The following is a 24,087-nucleotide window of genomic DNA, read 5'->3' on the forward strand; positions in this document are numbered from 1 at the left end:
GTATATTTATACAATGGAATACTCTTCAGCCATAAAAAGAAGGAAGTCCTACCATTTGTGACAACATGGGTGAACCTTGAGGGCATTATGTTAAATAAGATAAGTCAGAGATGACAAATACTGTATGATCCACTTATATGTGGAATCTAAAAGAGTCAAACTCACAGAAACAGAAAGTAGAATGATGGTTGCCAGGAGCTGGGGTAGGGAAGGTAAGTAAAATGGAGAGATACTGGTCAAATGGTACAAACTTCCAGTTATGAATAAGTTCTGGGGATCTAATGTACAGCATCGTGACTATAGTTAATGATACTGTACTGTATATTTAAAATTTGCTAAGAGAGTAGGTCTTAGGTATTCTCATCACACATAGCGAAACCTGTTTCTACTAAAAACACACAAAAATAGCTGGGCGTGGTGGTGGGTGCCATAATCCCAGCTACTCAGGAGGCTGAGGCACGAGAATTAGTTGAACCCGGGAGGTGGAGGTTGCAGTGAGCTGGGATTACACACACACACACAAAGGTAAATGATAGGTAACAGATGTATTCACTAATTCAACTGTGGCAATCCTTTCAAAATACATACATGCATCAAATCACTACACTGTATACCTAAAATTTATACAATTTTATTTGTTCATTATACCTCAATAAAGATGAGAAAAAATTTAAAAAAAAACCCAAGAACAAGTGATTTAACATCCAATCAACATTTACTAAACATGACAAGATGCAAGAAAATATGACCTATAACCAAGAGAAAAATCAGTCATTAGAAACATACCTAAAAATGATAGAGATGATGGAATTAATAGATACTGACTTTAAAATAGTACATGAACATAAAAAAGAGATAAAGGGAAACAGAAACAAATGAGACTGTAGAGACTAAAAAAAATCTAAAATAAAAGATTCACTAGATGGAATTAACAGATTTGACACTGAAAGAGAAAGGACTTAGGAACGTGGAATCATAGCAAAATAATCGATATTAATTATAACCATGAAAAAAAAGCCTCAGTGACCTGTTGGACAGTATCAAGGAATCTAACACATGTGTAATATAAATTACTGAAAGGAGAAAGACATTTGAAAAAGAATGCCCGAAATTTTCTAAAATTGGATAAATAACTAAATGCACAGATCTGCAGTTGCCCAGGAGAAAAGGGAAATGAATAAGGTGATAGATATAGTTACTCCAGCTTGCTACCTGGAAACAATGTCCAGGCTGTAACACAGGGAGAGGAAAAGAAAACGAAACAAAAAGAGCCTATGAGGATCCTCGATTTAATGATACAGAGTTCAGAGACTGGGGAGACCAAGGTATCTATAATTCATGAGACACGTAACTAGAAAGAAGACAGTACCAAAGACAGAGCTCAAGAGATCTACAATGGATTGCCTTGGAGTCTCATTGAGCAGCACCTGTATGTGGGGAAAATACTAAGGCTAGGGAAAGAGCCACTGAAAAAGACTAGATGAAACAATCACTCAGCTCACACAGAGGTAAAAATATTTCATGTTCTCACACAGCAAAATAGAAAGATCTCCTAAACACTATGGCATCTAATAGAGTTTTAAAAATATACCGCCTCCTTAGTGCAGCCATGTTAGTGCTAGAGCTAAGGATATTCCGGACCAGTCTTACTAAGCTTAAAAGCAAGCACTGATAGGCTCATACTGTTTATACATAAGAATAATGCCTAAATGTATTTTTTAATCACCAAATTTCCAGCATCCAACAATGTAAAATTCAATGTCTGGCATCCAATAAAAAATTAAAGGACATAAAAAGAAAGAGGAAAATAACCTATAATCAGGAGAATAATCAATGAATAAAAACAGACTGAAAAAATGACACATAAGATATAATTAGACAAATATCATGATAAAATAGCTGCTGAAAATATAAAAGTTCAAAAGGTAGAGGGAAGCACAGTAAGATGAAGATGAAAAAAAAAAAAGTCCCAAATCAAATTTCAAGGGATGAAAATGTCTGAAATAAAAAATATACTAGATGTTACTAGACACTGGAGAAGAAAGTATTAGTAAACTTAAAGATACAGGGGGAAAAAAAAAACAAAATTAAAGACAGAGAAAAGACTGAAAGAAATGAAGAGACCATTAGTAAACAGTGGGATAACATGAAGATATCTAATATGTATATAAGTAGATTCTCAGGATGGAACAAGAGAAATGAGTAACAAAATACTTAAAGAATGATGTTCAAAAATTTTCCAAATTGAATGAAAGCTATATGCTTACAGATCCATGAGGCTTAAAACACCCTAAGCCTGGCCGGGCGCAGTGGCTCACGCCTGTAATCCCAGCACTTTGGGAGGCCGAGGCAGGTGGATCACGAGGTCAGGAGATAGAGGCCATCCTGGCTAACACGGTGAAACCCCGTTTCTACTAAAAATACAAAAAATTAGCTGGGCGTGGTGGCGGACACCTGTAGTCCCAGCTACTTGGGAGGCTGAGGCAGAAGAATTGCATGAACCCAGGAGGTGGAGCTTGCAGTGAGCCGAGATCGCCCATTGCACTCCAGCCTGGACAACAGAGCTAGACTCCGTCTCAAAAACAAACAAACAACAACAACAACAAAAACACCCTAAGCCAAAGAACTGTGAAGGAAACCATGCCAAGGCACATCATAATCAATAGCTGAAAGGAAAAAGCTTAACAGTGACCACAGAAAAAAAGACACATGAAGCATCAAGGAACAAATCAGACTTCTTGACAGAAACTGTATAAGCCAGAAGAAAGTACAATGATATCTTTATAGTAATGAAACGTAAAAATGGCAAATTAGAATTTTATACATAGCTAAATGTCTTTCCAAAAATGAGAGGAAAATAAAGCCATTATCAGACATGCATGTTAGAGAACTCACCACCAGAGACACTGAACTAGAAATTGTTCAAGAAAATGTTTCAGAATGAGGGAAAATGTTCAGCCTAGGCGACAGAGTGAGACTCTGGGTCTATATAAATAACCATATGATCATCTCAATGGAGGCACAAAAACCTTTAAAGAAAAGTCAAGGTCCACTGATAGTAAAATCTTCTAGGAATAAGAGAGAATTTAACCTAATAAAAGGTATATATGAAAAACTTATGACTAATATCACACTTAATAATAAAAGATTGAATCTTTTCCGAGATAGAGAACAAAAACACAATGTTCACTACTTCTGTTCAACACTGTACTAGCAGTCACAGGCAGTGAAAGACACATAGACAAATAGACAATTAAACAGACAAATATATACAAGCCATACAAACTAGAATGGAAGTAAAACTGCCATTATTCACAAAGAGCAAGACTATCTACATAGACATTTCAAAGAAATTTAGAAAAGGGTTTCTAGAACTAATAAGTGAGCTTAGAAAGGCCATGGAATACAAGGTCAATACATAAAATCTAACTATATTCTTATATGCTAACAACAAACAAGTGTAAATGGGAAAAAATGGGAATATGTAAAGAATAAATGAAAAATTATACAAACCTATACACTGTAACTACAGTGCTTCAACAGACATTAGAGAAATCCATAAGCAAACAGAGTGTGTGTCTGTGAATTAGAAGACTCAATATTTTTAAATAGATTTACTGATTAAATGCAATCATAATCAAAGTTACAGCAGACTTTTTTGTAAAAATTAACATGACAATAAATTTATATGAAAATGCAGAGGACACAGAAGAGTCAAAACAATTCTGAAAAAAGAACAAAGTTTTTCTCTATTTCAAAATACATCCCCAAAGCTACAATTATCAAGTTAGCATGGTACTGATGTAAAGAGAGACTCAAAGATCAATTAAACAGGATAGACAGTGCACAAACAGACCCATATGTGTGACAAACTGATTTTCAACAGAGGTACCCAAGTCATACAATCAGGAAAAAATGGTTTTGACCCAAGTTATACAATCAGGAAAAAACAGTCTTTTTATTCTGAGACAGGGTCTTGCTGTGCTGTCCAGTCTGCAATGCAGTGGTATGACCATGGATCACTGCAGCATCAACCTCCTGGGCTCAAGCAATGCCCCCAATTCTGCCTTGTACCACCAGGCTGGGCTAATTTTTTAAATTTTTTATTTTGTAGAGACAGGGTCTTGCTGTGTTGCCCAGGCTGGTCTGAAACTCCTGGACATAAGTGGTCTTTCTGCCTCAGCCTCCCAAAGTGCTGGGATTACAAGTATAAGCCACCATGTCTGACTAAAGGACAGCCCTTTCAATGAAAGATAGTGAAAGAACAAGATTTCTGTATGTGAGGGGGGGAATGAACCTCAACTCTTAGCTCACAGCATACCTAAAAATTAAAATGGATCTCAGACCTATACATGTAATAGGTACAACTGAAAAAGTTTTAGAAGAAAATACAGTCATGCACTGCTTAATGATGGGGATACATTCTGAGAAATGTGCAATTAGACCAATTCATCATTGTGCCAACATCACAGGGTTTACTTACATAAACCTAAATGGCATCGCCTACTACTTCTAGGCACAGAACCGTACAGCGTGTTACTGTACTGAAGACTCCAGGCAGGTGTAACACAATGATATCTGTATATCTAAACACATCTAGAAAAGTACAGTAAAAACAGGATATAGAAGATTTAAAAATGACACACTTGTCTACTGCACTTATAATACTATGAATGAAACCTGCAGGACTGGAAGCTGCTTTGAGTGAGTGGTCAGTGCATATGAAGGCCTAGGTGATTACTGCAGACTTGATGAACACTGTATACTGTATAAAATAATTTATGAAAATTATTTTTCTTTCTTCAGTAATGAGTTAACCTTTGCTTTCTATAACTTTCTCACTTTATAAACTTTTAAATTTTTAAAAACACCTTGACTCTTTTATAACAGTTTAAAATATGAACACACTGTACAGCTATACAAAAATATTGTTTCTTTACATTCTTTATAAACATTTCTCTATTTTTTTTAACGTTTCAACTTTTGGTTAAAAATGAAAACACAGCATATACATTAGCCTAAACCTACACAGAGTCAGGATCATCAGCATCACTGTCTTTCACCTCCACATCTTGTCCCACTGGAAGGCCTTTAGGAACAGGCATCAAGTTGTCATCTCCTATGCTAACAATGCCTTCCTTTTGGAATATCACCTGAAGGACCCACCTGATGCTGTTTTACAGTTAACTATTTTTTAAAAATAAGCAAAAGTAATACACTTTTAAAAAACAATGGAAAGTATTAATATATAAAATACATAAAGAAGTAACACAGTCATGTACTATCACGATCAAGTATTATGTACATAACTGCATGTGCTATATTTCTATACAACTGGCAGGACAGGTTTGATTACACCAGCATCACCAAAACATGTGAGTCATGCACTGCTGTATGACTTACAACATTTACATCACTAGGCAATATGAATTTTTCAGCTACATTATAATCTTATGGGATTGTCATATATATGGCCCACTGTTGACAGAAACTTGTTATATAGCATGTGACACATAAATAGGAGAAAGATGTGTGACCTGGGGTATACAAACATTTCTTGGACAGTACACAAAATAGTGAAAACCATAAAAGGCAAGAATTGATCAATGAGACATCAAAATTAAAAACTTCTGTTCCTCAAAAGACATCACTGAGAAAATGAAAAGGCAAGCTACACTCTGGAAGAAACCATTTGTAATACAAATATTTGGCAAACTATTTGTAACCAGAATATCCAAAGAACTCTTATAATTCAGTAAGAAGATGTACAACCAAAACAGGTGAAATATTTGAATAGACAGGTCACGCAAGTATATGCAAATGGCAAAAAGTATGAGTAAAGACATTTACTATCATTAGTCATAAGATCAATGCAATTTAAAACCACAGTAACATACTTCTACATACTCGCTAGAATGACTAAAATGAAAAACACTGACCACAGCAAGCACTGGTGAGGATGCAGAACACCTAAAATTCTCATTACACTAACGCTAAGAATGTAAAATGACACAACAGTTTTAAATTTTTGTAAAATGTAAGCATATGCTTACCATAAACCCAACAATCATACTCTTCAGTATTAATTAAAGAGAAAAGACACAGGCCTATCAGCTTTTTTCATATTAGGCAATGACTGGAATTAATCCAAATGTACATCACCAGTGGAAGAGATTAACAAATGGTGGTATAGCTGTGCAAAGGATAATGACTTCATAATAAAAGAAATTAATGAGAAATGCAACAAAGTTAATAATCTCAAAAACATTACGCAGAATGAAAGCAGCAGATATGAGAGTATATATTGTATGAGTTCATTTCTGTGACATTTTTTAAAAGATGAATCAAATCTTTAGTGTCTGAAAGCAGATCAGTGGTTACCTAGGGCCATGTGTGGGTGTACTCCAGGTACAGGGAAGACTGACTGCAAAGAGGCATGGCAGAATGTTTTGAGGCAATGAGAATGTTCTATATTTTTATTGTGATGGGGGCTACATGCATATATATGTTTATCAGACGTAATATAATCATATACTTAAAATGAGTTCATTTCATTATATGTAAATTATACTTAAGTTGACTAAAAAATGAAAACAACCTAGATGTTCGATGATTTGGTAAGGTTTTAATAAATTAAAGCATATCTACATAATTAGTAGGCAACAAGTATATATTTTAAAACAATAAAACTGAAAATATTTATACAGTATAAAAAGAAGAAATATATTAACATGGTATTAGCAATTATTTCTAGATGGTAAGATGTACAGTGGTTTTTATCTTCTCTTTTATACCTCAAAAATTTTAATTATTTAGTATCCATTCCCCAGAATACTATGCATTTTTTTTTTCTTTTTTTTTTTTGGTGACAGGGTCTCACTCTGTTGCCAAGGCTGAAGTGCAGTGGCATAATGATGGCTTACTGCAGCCTCAACCTCTTGGGCTCAATCTTCCCACCTCAGTCTCTCGAGCAGCTGGGAGCACAGGCACTGGCTACCACACCAGGCTAATTTTTAACTATTTTGGTAGATACAGGGTCTCCCTATGTTGCTCAGGCTGGTCTTGAACTCTTGGGTTCAAGTGATCCTCCTGCCTGGGCCTCCCAAAGTGCTGGGCATGAGCCACTGGGCCTGGCCTATGTATGCCCTTCTTAAATGCAGAGATCATCTGTCTTTCTCATATAGTATACTAAGCACATAGCACAGTGCCTGCCTCGAGGACAGCAGCATTCAATAAGCACTTTTTTGACAGAATTAAAATAATCTTTTTGACTTTTTGAAGTTCTCTGTAATGAACGTACATTATCACTTTTGTAATAGAAAAAAAAATTATTCAAAGATTTCAAATAAATGTACTAATAATTAATGTACTGACTTATGCTTATTATAAATTTAATACTCTATTTTTTTTCTTGGCAAAGGCATAGAAAAATGAGAAAATTATAACACTACACTATATCTTTGCATCTTCAGCACCATGCCTAGTATATGACACATTATATTCTTCATAAATACGTATTGCAAATAATAAAATTAAATTCAGAAATACTTCTCAAAAAATTATAAGAAAAATCATCCTTAAGGTTTTTGAGGTAAAATATTTTCATTAGAAGTATTAAAAAACATATATAATAGTTGAATAATCTTGTCTTTGTTCAAAAAGGAAAGTGAGTTATTTGCTGCTAAAATAGGGAGCTTATCTTTCTCAAGTTAAGTTCCTTTATAAAGACAGAGACTACATAGTTTTTTTCTTTTATTGTTAAGCTTAGCCATGCTATAGGAATACAGTAATGTAAATGCATTAACTCAAACTACTAAATATACAAGCGTATGTCATCATTCTATTAGGAAGAAATTTTCTCCATAACTCTCTCTCATAATAGCCTAACAGGAACTGCACTAGAGTGCAGCTGAACTCCCACAGTTTAGAAGTGGACAGGTATTCAACCCATCCTTGCAAAAAGATGACTGCATGTATAGCCATGCGCTAAAGTCTCATTCTCAACAGGCTTTTCTCATCAGAGCACAGGAAGTTCCTTCCCACATACCCTTCAAATGTCAATCTAACACTAATTCCTCAAAGAGATAACTGAATTTATAGTAGGTTCTCCATTATTCTCTCTCATACTACAGAACTCTGTTGCCATTGTATTTACTGGGTTTATTTTATTATTTTATAGTATGCATCTCCTTCTAGAAATCATGACTGTTTTATTCATCTTAGCGAACTCTATGACTCAGACACAGTAAGCATTTAATACATACTTTTGAGTGAATGAACTAATCTTATTTGGAGAACATATCTGTCCTTCAAGATTTAGTTCAAATGTACCTTTCCTCCTAAAATCTCCTGTATAGGAGGACATTTGTGGGGATGTTCATTATTTTTATTGTGGTGATGATTTCAAGGATCAAAAGTTATCAAACTGTACACTTTATGAGAAAATTATTTATAATTTGTTATTACACTCAGTAAAACTGTTTTAAAGAAAGGGAGACATCTCAAGACAAAATGTAGATTTTCTCACACAAACAAAAACTAACAGAAGTTATGGCTATCAGACCTGCACTACAAAAACAAATGCTAAAGGAAGTTTTTATGCAAAAGGAAAATATAGTAGATGAAAATGTATACCTACACAAAGGAAAACAGAGTGCTTAAAATGACTACTTTATGAATATAAAACATTTTTTCGTATTACAAATTATTTTAAAGATAATTGCTTAAAGCAAAAGCAGTGTATTATAAAGGTTAAAAAATACATAGAAGTAAAATGTCTGAGAACAGCTGCACAAAAGAAGGCAGGGAAACACATGTATGCCTTTTACGGTTCAGATAGAAGGTAAGAAAATAGACGTATGCTATTATAAGGTTCTTACAAGTAAAGTGACAGCATATTGTTTGAAAGTCTACTGTGATGAGAAAAGATACATATTCTGAACCCTAAAGCTACCACCGTAAGAACAGAACAAAGAAGCAGAGCTAATCAAACTAAGATTATTTAAACTCATCAAATTACGAATAGAAATTCTTCAACTTAATAAAGAGCATCTACGAAAACTCTACAGCTAACATCATGGTTAATGGTGACAGTATGAATGCTTTTGCCCTAAAATTAAGTACAAAGCAAGGATATTTGCTCTCATCCTGCTCTTTAATACTGTTCTAAAGGTCCTGGATAGCTTAATAAGGTAAGGAAATGTACGCATATTAGAAAATAGGAGTAAAACTGTCTTTGTTCTCACCTGACATGATCATCTACATAGAGAAATCCAATATATTTACAACAAAAGACTACTAAAACTAATATTAGAATGGCTAACAAGTAAACATCAACTGGATGTCTATATATTAGCAAGAATCAATTACAAATTGAAATTTTTAACAATGACTGATAAACCGTTTATAACACAAAAACATAAAATAATTACAAAGTATCCCTAATGATAAATTTTAAAAACTTTCAAGACCTGTACACTAAAAACTACATAATATTGTTGAAAGAAATTAAAGACTTAAATAATGGTAAAACATATGCCATATTTATGAATCAGAAGACAACACTGTGAAACTGTCAATTCTCCCCAAATTGATCAACAGATTTAACACAATCACAATTAAAATGCAGTAGGCTTTTATGTAGAATTCAACAAGCTTATTCTATAATTGATGTGGAAATGCAAAGGAAATTGGATAGCAAAACCAATTTTAAAAAAGAATAACAAAATTGAAAGATTCTAGCTGCCCGACTGTAACACTTATTCTAAAGTAAGTGTGTGGCATAGTGAAGACAGTGTGGCACAGGTTTCAGGATAAAGATATAGACCAATACAACAGAATGCAGAGTCCAGAAATCAACCCACACATACATGATTGATTTTTGACAAGGGTACCAAATCATTCAATGGGAGAAAGACAGTCTTTTCAACAAATATGCTGGAACAATTAGATATAATTTTGCAAGAAACAAATGAAACATGACCCTTACATAGCAGTATACATTAAAATTAACTTGAAGTGGACCATAGACCTAAATGCAAGTGTTAAAACTATTAACACTTCTAGAAGAAAGCATAAAAGAAAATCTCCCCGACCTGCCGCCACCCAACAGGTCTAGCTTTGACTTTAGAAAAAAATCTTAACAAACTTGAGTTAGAAAAAGATGTTTTAAAAATAAAATGTATAAATCATATGAGAAAATAACAAATTGTGTTTCCTCTAATTTAAAAGTCTGTCCTTCATACTGGTTGGAAAGCCTATCAGTGATTTTCAGGTTGAGAGAGATGCAAGAGCATTGACAATAAAGAGACATGCGAGGCTCTGTTGTGATAGAAACATTCTAGATCATGATTGTGGTGATGGGAAACTACTTTATACAGCTGTCAAAACTCACTAAATTGTACAGTCAAAATTGATTAATTTTACTGAAGGCAAACTATGCATTAAAATGCTGATTACAATAGATTACAACAAAAATATATTTTGGAAAAATTCCCCACTATGAAAAGACAAACTATAAAATGGGAGAAAATATTTATAAAACATATATATGATGAAGCACTTACATGAAATAAAGAAATCTGACAACTCAATATTAAGACAACAACATAATTTTTAAAATAGACAAAATATTTTAACAGATACTTCAAAAAAGATGATGTTTAAATGGCAAATCAGAACAAGAAAAGAAGTTCAATACCATCAGTTATTTGAAAAATTCAAATTGAAGCTACAAAATACCACTATACATCTACCAGAACGAGTAAAATTTTAAGACTATCATGCCAAGTGTGGTGATATTGTCAAGTAACATCCTGGGAATGCAAAATGGTACAGCTGATTTTGAAAAGAGTCTGCAGTTTTTAATGAAGTTGATCATAACAAATGACACAGAAATTGCATTTCTATGTATTTACCCAAGAATATTAAAAATATATATTCACACAGATTTGTACTGGAATATTCACGAGCTTTTATTCTAATAGGCCCAAACTGCAAAGAACCCAAACATCTATCCAGTGGCAACTACATAAACATACGACTGTACATCATACAATGGAGCAAAGCCATAAAAAGAAACAAACTACTGATATATGGAACAGTATCTATAAATTTTAAAAGTATTATGCTAAGTGAAAAATGGAGAACACAAAAGCCTATGTTTTTAAATTACAGTTTCTCATATTTAAATACTGTTTTGTGTCACTGTCCTGTTTTTCCTCCTCAAGGATTCCAATTATACATATGTAGCTTCTTCTGTTTTCCCTCCCTTCAAATACCCACTCTGTGGTAAGCCAGCCTTTGTATAAGAAGTCTGACTACCCTGAGATGGCCGTGCTCTGCCATAATCACATGGAAAGGAATCATGTAAATAGACAGATGCCTGGTAGGCCCCTGCAGTTTCAGCCACTTGATCTGAGATTTTAGATTTGTAAGCAAGCATGTTACATGTTCAGGCTTGTCACATCTCCTAAGAACTATATTCGGTGCATTCAATTACATTTAATGCAGTGAGACACTGGTTTAACAATTCATTCTTTTAAAATGTCTTTGAATTATAAAATTATATACTAAAAATGCTTCCCAACTTTATATTGCCCTAATTTAGACGCTAATGTAAATATTGTAATGCATCCTTCTTGACTTGGGAATTTTGAAAAAGCACTGTGTGAAAGACAGGATTCTGATATAACCTACATAATATATTAATAACTAAAATAGTTGGCAAAGAAATTAGCTTGTCAGACACCTGACAATAAAGATGTTTATATACCTGAAAACTACGTAAAATTTTAAAAATCATCACTATGAATATGAAATGATAATTAAATTAATTTAAAAATCACCCAGATCACACCTCCGTAAATTAGTAAGGAGAACTAGAATGCTGACTACTGGTGCTTTTGTCTTATGTGAATTTAAAATGAGATAATTTTGGTTCACTGATAACAAAATGGCAGCCAAATGAGAAATCTGAATAACCATGAGAATCTCAAGAAAGGCATGAAACTGAAAGCCATATTGCAAAAAAATCAAATACACGTTTTCAAAGAAATTAATATAGAGTTTACAACAAACTAAGTATGGACAAAAAACAGTAGCACACAACTGAAACTGTTAGCCTCATTACAACCTACATAAAGAAAATAGAGGAATGTGAAGAATTTATCAGATGAATAGCATTTCTACACAATGATTTTCCTTTACTCCCCTAATGAATCTTTAACTTCAGGAAATTTCAGACTTGAGAGAGAACTGCAGAGGTCCAACGAATAAGCCTGAAATAAATGAAGCTAAGAATAAGATTTTGGAAACAAGTCCTAAGTAGAGATTCCTAAACCAAAGGAAACAAAAACACCTCCTTAGTCAATTTTGTCCACTTTATTCTCCCAGGATATTTTTCTGCTTCCCATGTAAATTTAGTAACATTTAAGGAATAAAAAGAGAGCTGCTTGGATGTATTAGCAGTATGATTGGTCATATTACTAGACAGATATTACAATCAGTTCTACAAATGCCCCCACCGAAATTGCACTGAACTCACTCTTACAACCTTGTTCTACTGGGCTCCAAGCCAACCCTTGTATATTCTGTACTACAGCCAAGGTGCATACCTTGGACCAACCCAGAAAAGAAAGAATCCCGGGTAGTCTCTCGAGGAACTATTAGATGTCAAATCCAATGGGCAATTCTCAGTTATCGTACAGGATTTCATATACTCTGTTGTACCTAATCTCTCCTTAACTTCTAAGGCTTCTCTTGTCTGGCTCCTCCTGCCCAGGATCCTCCTTAGGCTTCTCTTGCATCTGCAGCTGTGGACTAAAGTCTCACTGCATCTATAGCTGTGTCCATAGCGTGTCTTACTCTGGCATTTCCAGGCACCATTCTTGGCCACTGATGTTCTAACTGTACATACTTTCCTCACATTGGGTATTTCCTCACTTCCTGGGTTTTATCATTGCTCATGATGCCTATTTGTATCTCTGACTTAACTCTCCCCACTCCTTGGTTGCCACACTAGGTGCTTCAAATATAGCAGGATCTGCATAAGAACTCATTCTTCTTTCTGCGTTCTCTATTTTTATAAATACTCCAGTATCCACAATTCCCCAAGCAGCAAACAGGAAATCGTATGATACTTCTCCGTGTATTTACTCATTAAATCCTGGTGATTCTAACACCTAAATATTACTAGAATTTGATTCCTTCTAACACTGCCTCAATTAATAACCTTATCTGTTTATTTTTTTTTTATTTATTTTTCTGAGATGGAGTTTTGCTCCTGTTGCCCAGGCTGGAGTGCAATGGCACAATCTGGGCTCATCGCAACCTCTGCCTCCTAGGTTCAAGCAATTCTCCTGCCTCAGCCTCCTGAGTAGCTGGGATTACAGGCATGCACCACCAGGCCTGGCTAATTTTGTATTTTTAGTAGAGACGGGGTTTCTCTATGTTGGTCAGGCTGGTCTCAAACTCCTGACCTCAGGTGATCCACCCACCTCAGCCTCCCAAAGTGCTGGGATTACAGGCATGAGCCACCACGTGCGATGACCTTATCATTTTTATAACTGAATTACTGAAAACCTTCTAACTACAGCAGCCTCCCAAGTATTTTCCTTGCTTCCACTTTTGTCCTCTCTACTTCAAGCTTTATACTGCTAAGTATTCTTTCTAAACATTTCCCCAAAGAAATTCTTCCATGATGCTCCACTGCCTTCATCTACATGACTTGCGAGTGAAGATCTGTCTTAATGTGATTCTGACTACCTGTGCAGACTCTCTGGCTTTCCTCTGCAGAACTCTATCCATTATCCATACTGTGCTGTATTCGGGGAGTGGGAGAACCTGTCTGCTCCTGTGTACTCTACACATGCCATTTTACCTGTGTAGGAATGCTCTCCTTCCCAACCTTAGTGATACAACGTGTAGTTATTCTTACGTCTTAGCTTAGCAACCACTTTTTAAGAAGAGTTTCCTACTCTGGCACCCTTTGCCTTCCTTTCCTCTGCTCCTTGAGATTCATTAAAGTGCTCATTTTCCCCATGCACAGTAACCAGTATTATCAGAGCAATCATGTCACTGCAGCGTATACAAGTATTTTCTCATCTATCTCCCCAGTTAGTCACTCATCAAAGGAAAATACTAGGTTTTCCTTACTTATGAATCTTTGAGGTCTAGCCCACAGAAGTTGATCATTAAATATTTAATAGATGAATGAACTATAATATACTAGATTATAAAGCTAATCATAAAGTATCAAAAATAATCAAATCATTCCCAAACATTCCTTAGAATGGTATTACACTGGAGACCGACATACTGTCGTCTCTTGACATAGGTAAACCCAGGACGGTTTTCTGTCTTTGGTACAAGAATACAGTCTTTTTTCTTTTCTTTTGAGACAGGGTTTCACTCTGTTGCCCACACTGGAGTGCAGTAACACAACCATGGCTCCCTATAACCCTGAGTTCCTGGGCTCAAGTGAACTTCCCACCTCAGCTTTCCTGATTAATTTACTAGGACTACAGGCACACATCACCATGCATGGCTTTTTTTTTTTGACATGGGATCTCACTATGTTGGCCAGGCTGGTCTCAAACTCCTGGCCCCAAGCAATCCTCCTGTCTCAGCTGCCCAAAGCACCAGAATTACAGGCATGAGCCACCAGGCCTGGCCAGAATATAGTTTCTCTAAATGAACACCTGCAGTTACAATGCACTCAATGACATTTTATGAAAGCTTTGTATTTTAAAACACCAGAGTTTATATTCCATGAAGCTCTATGCATAGAAAGTAGGAAGTAACAAGGAGTAAAGCATAGCAAATTTATATCTCTCATCCTAAGGTCACTCTGTAAATATACTCATCGAGAAGAAGAGCAGAATAATCACATCATTTAAATCAACTTATCTATCTCAGCTATACCTTATTGAGCCTACTTCTTTGAATTCACATAAATTACATGCAACTATGATGAAATTCCATTGTACCAATACGACTGTAAGAAGTTAAGGTTGATTTTTCACAGCCAACAATTCTCTTACAATCCACTTCCATCAAGAAGTTTTAGTGCTCTAAATACAGTCATGCATCACTGAACAACTGGAATATGGCCTGAGAAATTTGCTGGTAGGCAATGATATGTTTTGGCTGTGTCCCCACCCAAATCTCATCTTGAACTGCAGTTTCCATAATCCCCATGTGTTGTGGGAGGGACCCAGTGGAAGGTAATTGAATCACAGGACTGGTTACCTCCATGCTGTTCTGCTGACAGTGAGTGAGTTCTGATGAAATCTGACGGTTTTATAAGGGGCTTTTCCACCTTTGCTTGGCACTTCTCTCTCCTGCTTCCATGTGAAGAAGGACATGTTGGCTTCCCCTTCCACCACGATTGTGGGTTTCCTAAGGCCTCTCCAGCCCTGCAGAACTAAGTCAATTAAACTTCTTTCCTTTATAAATTACCCAGTCTCGGGCAGTTCATAGCAGCATGAGAACAGAGAACAGACTAATACAGTATGTTGGTACCATGGAGAGTGTGGTGCTGCTGTAAAGATACCCAAATATGTAAAAGCGGCTTTCTAACCAGGTAACAGGCAAGGTTGGAACAGTCTGGAGGGCTCAAAAGAAGACAGAAAAATGTGAGAAAGTTTGGAACTTCCTAGAGACTTGCTGAATAGCTTTGACCAAAATGCTGACAGTGATATGGACAATGAAGTCCAGGCTGAGGTGGTCTCAGATGGAGACGAGGAACTTACTGGTAAGTGGAGTAAAGGTGACTCTTGCTATGCTTTACCAAAGAGAATGGTAGCATTTTGCCTCTGCCCTAGAGATCTGTGGAACTTTGAACTTGAAGGAAATGATTTGGGGTATCTGGCGGAAGAAATTTCTAAGTGGCAAAGCACTGAAGAGAATGTAGAGAAGTAAAGTTTGGAAAATTTGCAGCCTGACAATACAATAGAAAAGGAAAACCCATTTTGGGGGTCGAAATTCAAGCTCACTTAAATTTTGCATAAGTAACAATTTGCATAAGTAACAAGGAGCCAGATGTTAATCACCAAGACAAAGGGGAAAATGTCTTCAGGGCATTTCAGAGACCTTTGCAGCAGCCCCTCCCATCATAGGCTCAGAGGCCTAGGAGGGAAAAATAGTTTTGTGGGCCAGGGCCAAGGCCCAAAAGTAGGGCCCCACTACTGCACTGTCCCATGTGCAGCCTTGGGACATGGTGCCCTGCAACCCAACTGCTTCAGTCCCAACCGTGGCTAAAAGAGGCCAATGTACAGCTCAGGCCATTGCTTCAGAGGGTGCAAGCCCCAAGCATTGGCAGCTTCCATGTGGTGTTGGTCCTGCTGGTGTGCAGAAGACAAGAATTAAGGTTTGGGAACCTCCACCTAGATTTCAGAGGATGTGTGGAAACAACTGGATGACCAGTCTGCTGCAGGGGCAAAGTCCTCATGGAGAACCTCTGCTAGGGCACTGCAGAAAGGAAATGTGGTGTTGGGGCCCCCACACAAAGTCCCCACTGGGGCACTGCCTAGTGGAGCTCTGAGAAGAGGGCCACTGTCCTCCAGACCCCAGAACGGTCATCTACTGACAGCTTGCACCATGCACCTGGAAAAGCCACAGACACTCAACACCAGCCCATGAAAGTAGCTGGGAGGAGGGCTGTACCCTGTGAAGCCACAGGAATGGTGCTGCTCAAGGTCATAGGAGCCCACCTCCTGTATCAGCATGATCTGGATGTGAGACATGGAGTTAAAGGAGATTATTTTGGAATTTCAAGGTTTAATGACTGCCCTGTTGGATTTGACTTGCATGGGATCTGTAGCTCCTTTGTTCTGGCCAATTTCTCCCATCTGGAATGGGTGTATTTACCCAATGCCTGTACCCCCATGGTATCTAGGAAGTAACTAACTTGCTTTTGACTTTACAGGCTCACAGTCAGAAGAGACTTGCCTTGTCTCAGATGAGACTTTGAACTTGGACTTCTGGGATATGATGAAATGAATTAAGATTTTAAGGGGCTGTTGGAAAGGCATGATTGTGTTTTGAAATGTGAGGATATGAGATTTGGGAGGGGCCAGGAGCAGAATGATATAGTTTGGCTGTGTCCCCACTCAAATCTCATCTTGAATTGTAGCTCCCATAATCCCCATGTCATGGGAGGGCCCTCGCAGGAGGTAATGTAATCATGGGGGTGGTTACCACCACGCTATTTCTATGATAGTGAGCGAGTTCTCACAAGATCTGATGGTTTTATAAGGAGCTTTTCCCCCTTTGCTCAGCACTTCTTCCTGTCACCATGTGAAGGAGGACACGTTTGCTTCCCCTTCCGCCATGATTATAAGTTTCCTGAGGACTCCCCAGCCCTGCGGACCTTTGAGTCAATTAAACCTCTTTCCTTTATAAATTACCCAGTCTGGGCAGATTTTTTTGTAGTGTGAGAACTAATACAGGCAATTTCATCATTGTGTGAACATCATAGAGTGATTTACACAAACCTAGATGACATAGCCTACTACACACCTGGGCTATATGGTATTATAGCCTATGGCTCCTAGGCTACAAACCTGTGCATGTTTGTCTTATGGGACGACCACTGTGCTGTCCATCACTGACTGCAACATTGCTACGTGGCATGTGACTAATATTGACAGACACATAAAAATCACAAGCATAATCAAGAGCATGCTAAGCCCCTAACTCAAATTATAATTCAAGGTAAACTTTCTAGAGCATAGACTAAAGCAGCTCATCTTAGGGCAAAAACTTGATATAAAAAGATTTGAGTGTGCTGCCATTTGGGTATTATGAACTTACCAGAGCTTGCTTACAAAAGGCCAATATTCTCAGGCTCAAGTCCTTAGATGCCACACAGATACTATCCCACTGGCTAAGTCGTGGTATTTGTGTGGATTGTGCTAGTGTGAAGTGTTTATGTGTGTTTATTGTTTCCTTTACTTTAATCCTCTCTATTTCAATCCTATTTCAAAAATATAACTACTATGTTTAATACTCTTTCTATAGCAACTAAGTTATCTGCATTTTTTTTTTTTTTTTGAGACAGAGTCTTGCTCTGTCACCCAGGCTGGAGTGATCTTGGCTTACTGTACCCTCCGCCTCCTGGGTTCAAGCAATTCTCCTACCTCAGCCTCCCAAGGAGCTGGGATTACAAGCACCCACCACCACACCCGGCTAATTTTTTGTATTTTTAGTAGAGATGGGGTTTCATCATGTTGGCCAGGCTGGTCTCGAACTCCTGACCACTCCTGACCACTCGAACTCCTGACCACTTTGGGAGGCCCACCTCAGCCTCCCAAAGTGCTGGGATTACAGGCGTAAGCCACCAGGCCTGGTCATTTTCTGCATTTTTATAAGGCATCCCTGGGCAGAATAAATGGCAAGGTGAACCCAAAGCAAAACCAACATTAAAAAAGTTGCCACAAGGATAAACACATTAAGCATAGATTTCCTCCCCAGCCGTGATAAATCAAGAATTGAAATAATCCTACTATACTCCAAGAACTAAATAACTATTTTAAAATATATCTAACAATCTAAAAAAATAAAAAATTACGAGGTTAAATACACACAATTCTATTTCCTACTAAAGTTATTAAATATAAATAACTTTTTATTTTCTCTGTGTGTGTGTGTGTGTGTGTGTGTGTGTGTGTGTGTGTGTGTGTACCAACACTGTAATTACCTACGCATGTTAAAACTATATACCACATACAGGGAGGCTGAGGTGGGCACTTGAGGCCAGGAGTTCAAGACTAGCCTGGCCAACATGGCCAAATCCCGTTTCTACTAAAAATACAAAAATCAGCCAGGTGTGGTGGCACACACCTATAATCCCAGCTACCCAGGAGACTGAGGCACGGGGATCGCTTGAGCCCAGGAGGCAGAAGTTGCAGTGAGCCAAGATCGCACCACTGTACTCCAGACTGGGTGATGGAGTGAGACCCTGGAGAATCAGTTCACTTGCTTCAAAATATTAAATAATATAGTACTTATCTATAGCCCAATCCAAAAGAGAAATTCTGAAGAAAAAAAAAAAGACATGCTGAACAAGAAAAGTAATGTAGGAATACTAATGCTAAAGAAAATCATCTGGCTAATCTGAAAATCTGCTTTTAGTGTAAAATTTTTTCAATAATCATCAATTAATTCATCTCAAAAGTACTCTGGGTTTAGAAAAGAAGTGCAGATGTGAGGTAGCACCCTCTAGGAAGCTTTCCTTCATTCCATCAAAGTCCCACAATCTATCTATTATGATAGAAGTGATAATTATTTCACACTCAGTATTATTTTTGTACCCTATCTTTCTCCAGTAGATTATAAAGTCTTTCAGGGCAAGATCTATATTTAATTCAGATTTCTATGCCCTAGATATCTACCAGAGTGCCTTCCACAAAGACTTAATACATATGTATTTTATAAATACAAAGATATCCTCTCCTAAATTTACACTTTCAGCTTTTTTAACAAAACAAACTGTATACTACCTCACTTTCTATTTTTCTTCCTAATCCTCAGTAGTTCCTGTTGTACCACTTTTAGCTAACTTCTCTTATCCCTAATCCCTGAGGGAATTTTCATCCATTTGTTCACTTATTCATTCAAATAATCCAATGAATATTTGTCAAGCACCAACTATGTACAAGTAGTGAATAAGATGCTAGAGTTATACCGTGAACAAGCCTCTTAGGAAGTTAACACTTTGGTGGGAAAGATAGACAAGTAAATAGGTAATTGTAAAACAATGTGAAAATTGTTACTATAGACATGAATACATAATACTGTTTAAAAAATAGAGACACTTAAGAGTGTTTTTCCAAGTTTTTGTCTGCGGACTGTTTTATCTGTCTTATTGTTTCCCTTGGTCATCCATTCATCCCTCCGTTTGTCTGTCTACTTTCAACTATTAGATAATACATATATGTGGCATAAAACACAAAAGATACAGAAAAATACAAAAATGAAAAGTCTTCCTCCATCTTATCCCCAGCCACTCAGATGATTTTCCCAAAGACAAGCACCAATATCCAGTGAATAATTTCAGAGATATTCGATGCATAGACAAACATATATACACATGTTCACGATCTAATTTTACTTTATTTTAACACAACAGAAGTATGCTTTTTACTCTGTCTGCACCTAGTTTTTTTTAACTTCTATAAATGCCCATATTGAGCTGTCTCATCATTGTTTTAGATGGATATAGAGATTCCACTGCATCAATGTAACTTTATTTAAGCAGACTCCTTACTGAATGCTCATTTAAAGTACTACAATGCTGCAATGAGTATACTTATTTATATATCATTCTGTGGTGCATCTGTATGTCTGCAGGACAAATTCTTAGAAATGAAATTGCTGAGTCCAAGTATAAGTGCATTTTAAAATTTTGATAGATACTGACATAGAGGTTTCATCAATTTCATTTCCACCTTCATAACTTAAATTATAATCTTTAAGGGAATGGCTGCCAAAACTGCATCCACAGTTCTGACTATTCACTCTCCATCATAGTTCCACATACATATTACTTTAAAAGTTAAGGAAAAACTTTTTCAAAACCAAATGTATAAGGTTAACATGTTCTTCGTAACTGCACTGTATCTGCTAAGGCTCCCAAATTCCAACCAAAAATCACTTTTCATTGTACCTTTTTGTTTCTACCAAGATCTAATTAATTGGTCATTAAGATGTAACAATATGGCCAGGTGCGATGGCTCACGTCTGTAATCCCAGCCCTGTGAAAGGCTGAGGTGGGTGCATCATTTGAGGCCAACAGTTCAAGACCAGCCTAGGCAACATGGCAAAACTCTCTCTCTACAAAAAAAAAATACATAAATTAGCCAAGCATGGTGATGTGTGCCTGTAGTCCCAGCCACACAGGAGGCTGTGATGGGAGGATTGCTTAAGCTTAGGAGGTGGAGGTTGCAGTGAGCAGAGATGGCACCACTGCAATCTAGTCTGAATGACAGAGAAAGACCCCATCTCAAAAAAAAAGATGTACCAATCCTACAGGTTCACAACATCCATTTTCTTCATATTTTCTCAGACATCTTACTGCAAGGGCCCAGTTCTGTATGCCTGGGTTATTATTATCTAATTATCTTGTCCTATCACCCACCAGTGATTCTCCCCATTCCATCCTCTCTGCCTGAAACAAGTTCTCGATTCAGTTCCCTGGGTGAAATCTCACTAAGCCTACCCTAAGTGCTAGATCATCCACAAAGCATTTTCTTTTATGACTTTATTAGAACTTAAGTCTTTCACTACATTCTAATTTGTAATACACTAAGGAAATTTATATACTCCTTCACAGCAAGGATAATATCTTAACACATTTTCATAAACCCATACTGCCTAGGCATTCAAAACGTGTTTACCAAATTAATGAATTAAGTTTTGGGTTTTGATTTTTTTTTTTTTTTTTTTGAGACAAGGTATTGCTCTGTCACCCAGGCTGGAGTGCAGTGGCATGACCACGGCTCACTGCAGCCTTGACCTCCCAGGCTCAAGTGATCTTCCCGCCTCAGCTCCTGAGTAGCTGGGAGTACAGCAGCTGGGAGTGTGCCACCATGTCCAGGTAATTTTTTAATTTTTTGTAGAGACAGGCTCCCACTAAGTTGCCCAGGCTGGTCTCAAACTCCTGAGCTCAAGTAATCCACCTGCCTCAGCCTCCCCAAGTGCTGGGATTACAAGTCTGAGCCACCATGCAAGCCCTGAGTGAATGAAGTTTTGCAACAAACAAATTCCTGCAAATCAGATAATTCTACAGGAAAAAAATTCCCTAAAGGATATTTAATTATTTATTTTGGAAAATAAGAATATTTTAACTTCATGAGACACAGACCTTATTTAACAACTAAATTTATTTCAGAAAGTCCACAATAAAAATATTTCCAGTTAGCCTTTCCAGTAAATTTACTTTTCCCTCACATTGACTGTGATCAAAACCAAGGAAAAGAAAGGAAAAGGAATAAAGGAATGAGTGAAATGTGCTAATAAAAATTATAAAATTTATCTCCAAAATTGTAAGATATTGTCAGTCTCTTAAATATAGTCATGGTAGACCGGGCGTGGTGGCTCACACCTGTAATCCCAGAACTTTGGGAGGCTGAGGCAGACGGATCACGAGGTCAGGAGATCAAGACCATCCTGGCTAACACAGTGAAACCCCATCTCTACCAAAAATACAAAAATTAGCGGGGCGTGGTGGTGCGCCCCTGTAGTCTCAGCTATTCAGGGGGCTGAGACAGGAGAATCGCTTGAACCCGGGAGGCAGAGGTGGTAGTAAGCTTAGATTGCGCTGCTGCACTCCAGCCTGGCAACAGAGCGAAACTCTGTCTCAAAAAAAAAAAAGCCTGTAATCCCAGCACTTTGGGAGGCCGAGACGGGCGGATCACGAGGTCAGGAGATCGAGACCATCCTAGCTAACACGGTGAAACCCCGTCTCTACTAAAAAACACAAAAAATTAGCCGGGCGTGGCAGTGGGCGCCTGCAGTCCCAGCTACTCGGGAGGCTGAGGCAGGAGAATGACGTGAATCCGGGAGAAGGAGCTTGCAGTGAGCCAAGATCGCGCACTACACTGCAGCCTGGGCGACAGAGCGAGACTACGTCTCAAAAAAAAAAATATATATATATATATATACACACACACAAACACACACACACACACACACACACACACACACACAGAGCCTGGGCGACAGAGTGAGACTACGTCTCAAAAAAAAAATATATATATATACACACACACACACACACACACACACACACATATATTTAAATATATATTTAAATATATATATTTAAAAATATATATAGTCATAGTACTCTAACTACTGTAAACAAGAAGAGAAAACTCAGCCATAATGTGCCCATGGACTATTGTTCCACTGAGTTTAGAATATGGGTAAAATAACTTTTCACAATGTTTGCAGCCTACTTGAAAAGAAACTTTGTAAAACATAATAAATCTATATTTCTGGTTTTCAAAATCTAATAACATGATTTCAAAAATCATACTTCTGTTAAAACGTTTTACATTTAAAAACACAGGAAAAAGAATATGATTATGCTTTCCAACATATAAATGTAGTTATATAAAAACAATCATTACATCTCATCAGAAATAATTTCCTCCCATCCATTCAATAGTATTAAGAGCTACACAAATTCCTATCAAGAAATGGAGAACTACTATATTAAACTTGCATTTTAAGTAATGTTTTTAAAATAATGAAAACACTACCATGCAAATACTGGATTTACTTATTGACTCACCTCGCCCCCATTAACATATTCCATCACAAAACACAAACGGTCTTTTGTCTGGAAGGAATATTTCAAGGACTTGAAATAAAAAAAAAGAAAAAATGTTATATTATAACCCTGTATTCTTATAATAATAATTGTACTAAAAGTAGAACACTTAGAAATAGTAAGCACGATTGATGAAAAGAATTGTTATTGTTTCTTAAGAGTTTATTTACTACTTAAAAGTGCTTAAGAGTTTATGAGAAACATAAAACAAATGTTTAGTTCACAATAGGTATTATTACAATAAAAATTAAAATTAAAATTTCAAGTAAAAGTAAACATAACTGCAACAAGCACTTCTCAATCTAATGTGCCATTGATTTGAAGCTGCGTTAGTACTCGAGGTGCTCATCCATGCAACCTCACAGCATGGCCAACAAATTGCGCTAGTTGAAGTTCCTTAGGAATCTAGCTACAGTTGTTATACTCAGGTTTCTAATACAATGACAACATCACTTTTTGCATATTGACTGCATAACAGAACCCAACCCAACAGAGTTGGTTTATATAATTTTGTAGGTTATATATAGGTTATTAAAAAATACCAAAAGGCTATCTTATTACACTAGACAATAAATACACCAAAAAAGGTAGCAAAGTAAGTCTAGGTATCTACTGACAGCTCTGAAAATGTCTATTTCAGATATTCCAAATAGTGCAAAGGGTTCCACTTTTGAAAGCCTAGCTATTATTTTTTAATCTCAATATAGTTCATTGGAACCAGGAAAATACAGAAACTTTACCAATTATCC

The 24,087-nt window shown here is 36.8% G+C and overlaps 1 protein-coding gene across 7 annotated transcripts in view; it reads right to left on the reverse strand.

The window, feature by feature from the left end:
* Positions 1–24,087, reverse strand: part of AKT3 (AKT serine/threonine kinase 3) — a 362,334-nt gene that overhangs the window by 93,442 nt on the left and 244,805 nt on the right. For all 7 annotated transcript variants that reach the window (XM_050771497.1, XM_050771487.1, XM_050771516.1 and 4 more), the window contains one exon: positions 23,300–23,368. In XM_050771497.1, the coding sequence (XP_050627454.1) occupies positions 23,300–23,368 (69 nt within the window). The remainder of the gene's footprint in view (positions 1–23,299; positions 23,369–24,087) is intronic.

This window comes from Macaca thibetana, chromosome 1, assembly GCF_024542745.1.
Source record: "Macaca thibetana thibetana isolate TM-01 chromosome 1, ASM2454274v1, whole genome shotgun sequence".
Classification (NCBI taxonomy): domain Eukaryota; kingdom Metazoa; phylum Chordata; class Mammalia; order Primates; family Cercopithecidae; genus Macaca; species Macaca thibetana.